This window comes from Mesocricetus auratus, unplaced genomic scaffold, assembly GCF_017639785.1.
Source record: "Mesocricetus auratus isolate SY011 unplaced genomic scaffold, BCM_Maur_2.0 Super-Scaffold_100007, whole genome shotgun sequence".
In the NCBI taxonomy this organism is placed as follows: domain Eukaryota; kingdom Metazoa; phylum Chordata; class Mammalia; order Rodentia; family Cricetidae; genus Mesocricetus; species Mesocricetus auratus.
In genome coordinates, this window is record NW_024429191.1 from 25,897,084 (window position 1) to 25,906,742 (window position 9,659).

Sequence of the window (9,659 nt, forward strand, 5' to 3'; positions counted from 1 at the left end):
AAAATTACAGAAGCATGTTTAGGGTTTTACCAGATTATTGGAAATTCTCTTTTAACCCCCAAATCATGATTCATTTAGTGATTTTTATTTTTTGAGACAGGGTCTCACTGTGTTTAATAGCCTACTGGCCTAAAATGTACTATGTAGTCTAGGCTGCCTCTGCCTCTCAAGTGTTGGGATTAAAGGGTGGCACCATACCCAACTAAGTGGTTTTGTTTGCTTGTTTGTTTGTTTTTAAAGAAACCCAAGTCTGCAACTCAAGCAGCAATTTTATAAACCAAACCTTCTGTTTTTAATTAGTGGTCATTGCACATTCAGAAACTCTATGGTTGTTCCCTCCCCCATGTTTGGGTATGGGACTCCGTCTGTCACCATTTCCAGAAGATGAGAATTAGCTGGCACATGCCTTTAATCTCAGCACTTAGGAGGCAGAGGCAGGCAGATCTCTGTGAGTTCATGGCCAGCCTGGTCTACAAAACTACACGGCACCCTGTAGTATGAGCCAATTAAATTTAACCCACTGAAGTCATGCAACTGAATGCCATGCTGCCGAATTCTGTACACTGAATATTACCACCCCCTGCAGCAAACTAAGTCAAAACACAGCGTGCAGGACAGAAAGGGAGACGATGCTTCCACTCCGTATTGCATTCTCTCACGATGATGCCCGGAATCGGATATAAAGGGTGCAAAAGATAGAGAAGACAGTTGTTTTTAATAGAAAACACAGTTAAAGATTGTTGGTTTTCTATGACATAGGAGAGAGAAAACAGGGTAGCTATGAAGAAAAAAATCCAAAGATACGTTTCAGCTCTTTAGTGTTTGGGACATGGATTACTAATCTTTTGCAGACCAGGAACAGGACAGCCCTTCTTCATTAGCAAGCAGGGTTAGCATGCAGCTGACATAAGTACACATCTTCAATGAAGTGTTAAAACCCCTCTAAAATGTTTTGACTCAATTAGTGTTGGGGAATATGGAAGTGTCACACTGCCCGAGGCTAGCCCTGCTCTTGGGAGCCTCTGGCAGGCTGGCGCACTGACAGGTGTTTCTTGTATACCTAGGAGCTCGGCCCGCCCTGGATCTCTGCTTTGAGAGGGTGAACGCAGCTGGAGACACCTATGGAAACTGTGGCAAGGGCTTGAACGGCAAATACAGGAAGTGCAGCCCCAGGTGAGGACCACAGCACTGCCCCCACGGGCAGAAGAGTGACCAAGTGGTCCCAGCTCTGTCCTCTTTGCTCCCACCTGTCTTGGTGTGACTGGCCCCAGTTTGCTTTTAAAGAAGCCAGTGAAAGCCTGTATCTATCTGTTCTCTGTTGTTTGATAATGCTCTGTTCAGTTGATTCTACGTGAAGTCAAAAGAGGAGTGGGCAGCATTGCTTCCTAGGAAGTGGATCACGGTGCTTTGGGGACTATCTCAGAGCAGGGCAAGATAGCTGGGCGTGTTGGCACGGCCTTTTAATGCCAGTATTCAGAGGCAGGTGCAGGCAGATCTCTCTGAGTTTGAGGCCAGCTTGATGTACAAAGTGAGTCCAGGACAGCTAAGGCTGTTATACAGAGAAACTCTGTCTTAAAAAAAAAAGAAAGAAAGAAACAAAGGAGGGCAGGAGATGGCCCTTTTAGACTTTTTTTTTTTTGCAGAGTGCTAAAATTATGCCCTATTCTAAGAGCCATGTCTAAATCATTCATCGTAGCCACCCACTGACTCATGTATTTATTCACCTACTCACCTTCCCACCCCTGCAGCAGATACGCTACATGCATGATGCTATATTGAGTATCTAGAGCAGTGGTTCTCCATCTTCCCAATGCTGCGACATTTTAATACAGTTCCTCATGTCGTGGTGACCCCCGATCATAAAATTATTTTCATTGCTACTTCATAACCCTCAATCATAAAATTATTTTCATTGCTACTTCATAGCTGTAGATTTGCTATGAGTTGTAATGTAAATATTTGTTTTCTGATGGTCTTAGGTGTGCCATGTGAAAGGGTCATTCAACCCCCAAAGGGGACACGACCCACAGCTTGAGAAATGCTAGTCTAGAGCAATGTGATAATCAATGTAATGGTTAATGGCTTGGAGCATTTTCCCCAAGAAGTTCTTTGGTTGAGTTCTGTAGCAGTCATCTACATGAACAGGGTAGGGAGTCACACTGGGGTGTAAAAAGGAGTGTTTAAGGCACCAAGGTTACAGAAAAACTGGCAGTTGACAAACTGATAGAGTAAGCTACAATTTGTGGGGAATTGAAGAGAGGGGGCCATGAGAAAAGAGCATGGCAAGAGGAAAACGGGATGGATCCCGAGGCTGTAAGAGTTTGGTCTCCTCCCGTGGACACTACAGTCAGTGGCTTTGGTATCAGGCAGGTCAGGATAGAAAAGGAGGTAGTAACATGAGTCAGGGAAACTGTGTAGGAAGAAGGATTGACGGGCTGAAGTGCTCAACCCAGGAGCAATGAAGAGGAGGGAGTCACTGAGACCCAACTCCTAGTTGGAGTGTCTGGGTGGATAGTTGTGAGATGAGCATAAGGTGACAGACACGACTCGGGTCATGCAGGCATCCTTGAAGTTAGGGCATCTTAAGTTTAGCTCTTAGCCTAGGTCAGAGACCCCTTTCTGGCTCTACCTCAGGTCTCTACGCTGCGGTCCAGCCCGCTCTCTGGTCCTTTGCCCTACTTTACCTAAGTCTGCTGATTTGGTAACACTGAAGCTCTCTGAAGCCCCAGCTCTTCCCCAGCCTTTGACACTGTCTTCTCTCCTGGCCCAGGGATGCCAAGTGTGGGAAGATCCAGTGTCAGAGCACCCAGGCCCGGCCCCTGGAATCCAACGCGGTATCAATTGACACCACCATCACCTTGAATGGGAGGCGGATCCACTGTCGGGGCACCCATGTCTACCGGGGTCCCGAGGAGGAGGAAGGGGAAGGTGACATGCTGGATCCAGGCCTGGTGATGACTGGGACCAAGTGTGGTCACAACCATGTGAGTCCCTCCCCCAGCCTCTCTCAGAAACTGAGATATAGAGACAGAAATTGAGAAGTGTGGGCTTCGGAGGAAGGTGCTTGGCTTTCAGAGTGATAGCATCCCACCCATAGATGCCCACGCATAGACTATGAATTAGCCATGTAAATGGACTCAACACTATCATCTGTATCATTAGCTATCACACGGAACAGAAATAGTCCAAGGGTCAGGGAAACCCAAGGAAAATAATGCCACCCATCTCATATATTCAGTTGTATAGTGAAGTTATAAAAACATCGGAAACCCGTGGTACAATGCCCAGCACAGTAAGCTGCTGCCACAATCATTATTTTTCAGGCAGAATACTAAAACTTAGTACATATTTATTCTTGGCTACTGTGTAAGCAAGATAATACTAGACTATAAACATTTCCTGATTACTGAATGTAACATTTTAGCAGTGTTTGCTGTGTCTTCCCTAATCACAGAGGTGATAGAATAATTACTCGCTGTCCTGCCTTTTGAGGTTGTTTGTGTTCCTCACTATAATAATATATAAGTCGAAGAGGTACCTTTTGGGGTTCCTATGTATCCTGAGTACAAAACTCCAATACCCTAAGCCTCCCCCAAGTTCCTGATGCTCTACTGATGGCTGCTGTCCCTGTCTGCAGATTTGCTTCGAGGGACAGTGCAGGAACACCTCCTTCTTTGAGACTGAAGGCTGTGGGAAAAAGTGCAATGGTCACGGGGTACGTGTGCAGAGGTGTGGGTTCCTGGGTGTTGGTGTCATGGGGGCGTGTCCTGTGGGAGGTCACAGCTCTGCTGGGTGCTGACGTATCTGTGGTCCTTCACTCTAGGTCTGCAACAACAACAAGAACTGTCATTGCTTCCATGGCTGGGCTCCACCTTTCTGTAACACCCCAGGAGATGGCGGCAGCATTGACAGTGGTCCTTTGCCCCCCAAGAGTAAGTGTTCTGCCTTTGTAAGAGCAATGGAGACTATGGGATGTGTGATTGGTTGGCAGGCACCTCCAACCTGTTGACAATGCAATACGGCATTGTTGTCTACAAATGTGTTAGGTTGTGGTCATAGGTATACAGGAATACATGGAGCCTGTGGGTCATAGGTTGGATTTGCCTGTTGCAGAGTTCAAGTTAAGTTGGCCATACTCTCCTGATTCTGCAGGGAGGAAACCGAGAAAAAGAGGCCTAGTCTGGTCGGAGGAAGCCATTTCCTCCTACTGAGACTTGGGCTTAGTTGCCTTTCTGTAATTTTACTAGCAAAGAGAGAGATCAAGGGAGTCTCTAGGTCATTGGATAGTCACATGTATTTGTGGGAGTAACTAGTAACTAGTCCTTTTAGGGGCACTTGAAAGAATCACAGTCCTGGGATGCCTTGCATTGGGGTTATTCTGCTTTTTGCTAAACAAAGGCTAAGAAATGGGAAAGCGGGCATGTTTTATAGTTTCAGAGAAAGTCTTGGGGCCTCTACTTCTGTGGTTTCCAAACTTTGTCTTTGAATAACTGCAAAAGTAGTTAAAAAATACAAGGCTAAAAACTGGGCATGGTAGTTCCTGCCTGTAATCCCAGCTCTCATGAGGTTGACACAGGGGTATTGCTGCAATTTTGAGGCCAATCTGTGCCACACAGTGAGTTCCAGGCCAATCTGGGCTACACAGTGACACCCTGTCTTAAAAGACAAACAAAATAATAACAGACAAGAAGGAAGAACCCCAATATGTAGAATAGAGCAAAGTGGAGCTTCATTGCCGCAAGCGTACTTTGCATATTTAAATTTATGATTCATGGGACTGTTGAGGTGGCTTAGGAACCAACTGTGAGGTTAAGGCTTGAGGGTGAGAGTTCTAGTACTAAGGTATCTGAGCCAGTATTTTTTGGCTACTAGTCTGCATCCAGGAAAATCGTGATGCAGGCTGATTTTCTGAAAATCCATTAACTGGAAGCTAATGACAAATAGCATTGAAGAGAATCTCTGCAAGTTGAAAGAAATGGCTGTGGGACTTTTCTAGGAAAGCTGGTGGGCCTGACTTCTTAAGCTAGTATTAGTGCCCCAATAGTATATAATATGTGTGTGTGTGTGTGTGTGTGTGTGTGTGTGTGTGTTTAAAATCAGTTGGACAAATAAGACGATAATCAAATATCGGAAGAAGAGTCAAGGCTGTGTCATTTTATTGTAGCCAGAATAGCTTCTAATTCTCTCATTGTGCTGTCTTCTGGCAGGTATGGGTCCTATGATAGCCGGGGTGTTTTCAGCCTTCTTCGTGCTAGCTGTCCTGGTGCTGTTATTCCACTGCTATAGACAGAGCCACAAACTGGGCAAGCCTTCAGCTCTCCCTTTCAAGCTGCGGCAGCAGTTCAGGTGGGACAGGGCACTATGCCCACAAGGACTTGGGGGTCCCTTCTAGATCACAGAATCCTTGTGGAAAAGTCAGTGGTGATGAGTCTAATTCTGGAAGATGAATGCAGGGGACATGCCACCTTCATCCAGTCTATGTCACTTCTGTCACCTTGGTAGGCATTGTTAGGTAATGGCTGTAAGTGATTTCTACTGAGTGTGGTTATTACTTGTGAATTCCTCTCCCTAGAAAGTACTTAGCCAATTCAAATTGGGGCATGACACAAAACCTATTTATCTTCCTCCACCTGGTTAATTTATACCTTATTGTTTTAAGAGTAGCAAACTGAGGCAACAGAGAAGGGTTGACAAGCTAAAGTCTGTCACAGGGATAGCTAGACATTAGCCCGAGAAGACAAATGATTAATTCATTTAGATATTGACAGCATATTCTCAAGAGTTCTGTTAAATGTCCGTGTGTTCTTGCGCTGGAAGGGTTTTTGTTTTGTTTTGTTTCTTTTTTTTTTTTTTCTGTCCTGAATCCTTCTGGGTCCATGCCTGGGGGATAATGGATTTGAAAGGGTCATCTCCTCTGGAGAGAGGAGGGTTAATTAGATTTGTCAGTTGGCCTGGGCCGAAGGAGCTCAGTGCACAAGGCCCTGAATATCTCCCTCCTTCCTGTCCCCCATTCCTTGTTTCTAGTTGTCCCTTCAGGGTGTCTCAGAGTGGTGGAACTGGCCATGCCAACCCAACTTTCAAGTTGCAGACTCCCCAGGGCAAGCGAAAGGTAAGGGCTTTGCACTATCGAATTTCACTGATTTTTCTTTGATCTCTGTTAGGCTTCCTAAGAGCTTGTGGGTGTCCGTGGGGTTTGTAATGAAAGTTATTTTATTGGCCAGGGAGACACATCAGTTGGTTCTGAAGCCTGGGATCTGAAGGGCTGAGTAGGTTAGCTTTTCTGCCCTTCCTTCAAATGAGGCTGTGGTCACCTCATTGAGACCCACGCATAAACAGGATTCCCCATCTCAGCCGTTCCTTGTCTCCTACATACAGGTGGCCAACACCCCTGAAACTCTCCGGAAGCCCTCCCACCCTCCTCCCCGGCCACCTCCAGACTACATGCAAGTTGAAACCCCATCTGAACCACTGCCAGCACATCTGAACAAGGCTGCCAGGAGCTCCCCAGAAACGGGGGCTCAGGTAGAAAGAAAGGAGTCAGCCAGGAGGCCTCCCCCAAGCCGGCCCATCCCCCCTGCACCTACCTGCCTACTGTCCCAGGTAAATGGGGACATTATCCGTAGTAGGGCACCTGCAATGAGGGACAATGGAGGACAGGGTGATGCACTGGCTGGGTTTGGCCATCTTCTTTGTTCTGGTGAATCCAATGGGTTCCCAGAAGTTTAGCAGTAAGAGGAAGAAGCACATCCCCTGGGCAGTTCCTAAGCCACACAACGCTTTGTTCCTGTTTGATTTCCACCTACTTTTTCCCCCAAATGAAGTTCTTTCAGTTCCCTGACCTCTTGTCCCCTCCAGGCCATTGCAGATGCCTTTGCCTTATGGGTACCCACATCTCTTTGCTTGCCCACATCCTCAGTTAGTTAGCTTGCCCAGACTCATTCCTACCTAATCTCTTTAAGCACTACTCCCCGACACTGAGCTAGGCATACCCCTAAATGTCCCAGCTCTGATTGTTTTTGTTAACTATGGCCTTAAACTGAGTGTGTTCAGGGATGTACACCTTGTAAATGTGAATGGACTCTCTGGATAAAGTTGCCTTGCTGCCTTTAGAGGGCGTAGTTTAGCGGATCCTCACCATGTTCTCCCAGCTTGCAGCAGGTTATTCTCCTCTGCTCTGTTAAGTCTTGGCTATGCTTATTCATGTGCCAAGAATGAGGGTATGGTATCGAACTGGATGCTTGTGCCGGGGGGCCCAGGGCAGGCGTCCTGATAAGGCTCCTATGCAGATAACAACCAGCAAGGGCTCACTTTGCAGTTTCCCTGGCTGTCTTTCCCTGGAAGGCCTGAGTTTTCTGGTGAAATCTAGGTTCCACCATGTACCGTCCACCCCCAAGATCGGCACCCCTTGGAAAGGGGAGAGCTGACATATGTGGCTTTTTGGTCTCAGGCATTTTTTACTTCTCTGAGCTTCAGTGTCTGCTCTGAGAAGTTATTCTTGTAGGAAAACCACCTCTGTAATGTTTCTGCCTCCTGCACACTTGCCCCAAGCCCACCCTGGAGGTCACTGGTGCCCCTCTCAGGCGGGCTAAGGAACTGGCTTTCCTCAAATCTCATCAGCTTGGAGATAGACTATGATTACCCCTTAAAATTTTGTTTTTCCAATCACAAAAGAAGCACATATTTGTTTAAAGAAACTGAGTAGTGGAATTGGAGAGATGGCTCTGTGGTTAAGAGCATTTGTTGCTCTTGTAGAGGACCTGGGTTCTGTTCCCAGCACCCACATCAGTGAATTCCAAGGGCACCTGAACACAGAGGGCATAAACTCACACACACACATAATCAAAAGTAATGCGAATAGTCAGGTATGGTGGTGCACACCTTTAATCCCAGCACTTGGCTAAGACAGGTGGATCGTTGTGACTTCAAGGCAGTGAAACAGGACAGCCAGGGCTATGTAGAAAGATCTTGACACAAAGCAACAACAACAAAAACAATGATTCTTTATAGTTAAACAATTGGAGTAGCACGGAAATATGTATCTATTTTAGGGAGTTTGAATAGCTCGTTTATTTATGTGTTTGTTGTTGAGCTGAGGGTTTCCTGTGTGTTAACCGCCCAGAAAGTCCTGTAATGACCCCATGAACCACACAGAAAAGGTACCCTGCCCCCCTGTGTTCCAGTTCTAGTCAGAGGTGGCTAGAGAGAGAAAATAAAAGACTGGCAAATTATTTAGGTTGGTAGGGATAAAGAATATTAAAAGAAAGAAATAGATTAACATACAATGACTTAGGGGAACCACATGCTAGGCATATGGTTAGGTAATAGCAAGGGAAATTTGCCTTATTGAGAAGGTGAGAAATAATCATTGTGCCATGTATAGACAGAAGAGAAACTAATCCAAACAAAGTAGCAACACCAAAAGCCATGGTTTCTGAAAGTTTTAATTTGTCCAGGTACTGCTTGTGGGTATGTGTGTGCACATGTGCACACAAGCCTCACGCACAGGCACATGCACAGGCACACGTACACACACATGCACACGCACACACACACACACATACACACACACACACATACACACACACACACACACACACACACACACACACACACACACACACAAACTCTTTCTGTTTTCCTGGCCCACACCCACCCACTTAGAACCCATCCCAAGTAGCCCTCTGTTATCAGTTTGCTCCGGCCCCTTCCTGGCTGTCTGCTGTTTATCTCTGTTGACCGTAGGCAGGGACACGGTGGTCTGTGTTGAATACACTCCTCCGTCAGGTTCATTTCAACTTCTCTTGCAGCTGACTGTCCTCATTAGCTCATATCCACCTGTTTTGTTCTTTTTACCTGCTGGAGCCCGTGCCACTGTATAATTTTACATTCTTTTCTCTCACTGTGGAAACTTCAGAAGTTTCTAAGTTCTCTGGTGTTGTAAACAGGGGACAGAGAACATCCTTGTAGAGTATCCTTGTGCACCTGTGCAAACAGTCTCTAACATGGCCAACAAGAAGTTTCACATTGGAAAATGATCATTTCCATTTATTTATTTAAGTTTTGAGGCACGGTCTTACTGTATAGCCTGGCAGGCCCGGAACTTACTATGTAGAGCAGGCTGGCCTTGAATTCACAGAAATCCACCTGCTTCTACATCCTGAGTACTGGAATTAAAAGTGTGCCCATCATTCCAAACCCCATCTCTAATTTTAATAGACATAGCCAACTCGTTTTTTCAAAAAGTTCTTATTTTTTCTTAGCATGTAAATATATTATACCCCCTCCCACACACACATGTGAGTTCTTTAAAAATGAGACATCTGGTATGTATATTATTTGGTTTTGATTCATAAGATGTTAGGCATATTTTCTTTTGAAAGAAGCCCCTCAAATGAGACTTTTTGCTTCCTCCAGGATTTCTCTAGGCCGCGGCCACCTCAGAAGGCACTTCCAGCAAACCCTGTGCCAGGCCACAGGAGCGTTCCCAGGCCAGGAGGTGCCTCCCTGCTGCAGTCACCTACTGTTAGTCCTCAGCCTCCCCGGGCTCCCACAGGATCTGTTCCAAAGGTGAGTCCACAGAAGGATGCAGAAACACCAGCAGGGGAAGTGTGCAGCTGAGAATCAGCATAAGAAGCAGTAGGGACCAGCTTCATAGTGGC

General features: G+C 46.1%; 1 protein-coding gene across 3 annotated transcripts in view; it reads left to right on the forward strand.

Moving 5' to 3' along the window:
• Positions 1–9,659, forward strand: part of Adam19 (ADAM metallopeptidase domain 19) — an 82,768-nt gene that overhangs the window by 69,003 nt on the left and 4,106 nt on the right. For 2 of the 3 annotated variants that reach the window (XM_005071903.4, XM_021228288.2), the window contains 8 exons: positions 1,065–1,173; positions 2,771–2,984; positions 3,638–3,715; positions 3,824–3,932; positions 5,208–5,346; positions 6,025–6,109; positions 6,376–6,600; positions 9,415–9,567. In XM_005071903.4, coding sequence (XP_005071960.1) covers positions 1,065–1,173; positions 2,771–2,984; positions 3,638–3,715; positions 3,824–3,932; positions 5,208–5,346; positions 6,025–6,109; positions 6,376–6,600; positions 9,415–9,567 — 1,112 coding nt within the window. Of the gene's footprint in view, positions 1–1,064; positions 1,174–2,770; positions 2,985–3,637; positions 3,716–3,823; positions 3,933–5,207; positions 5,347–6,024; positions 6,110–6,375; positions 6,601–9,414; positions 9,568–9,659 lie in introns of those variants that run through there. The other variant, XR_005878176.1, reaches the window with a different exon arrangement.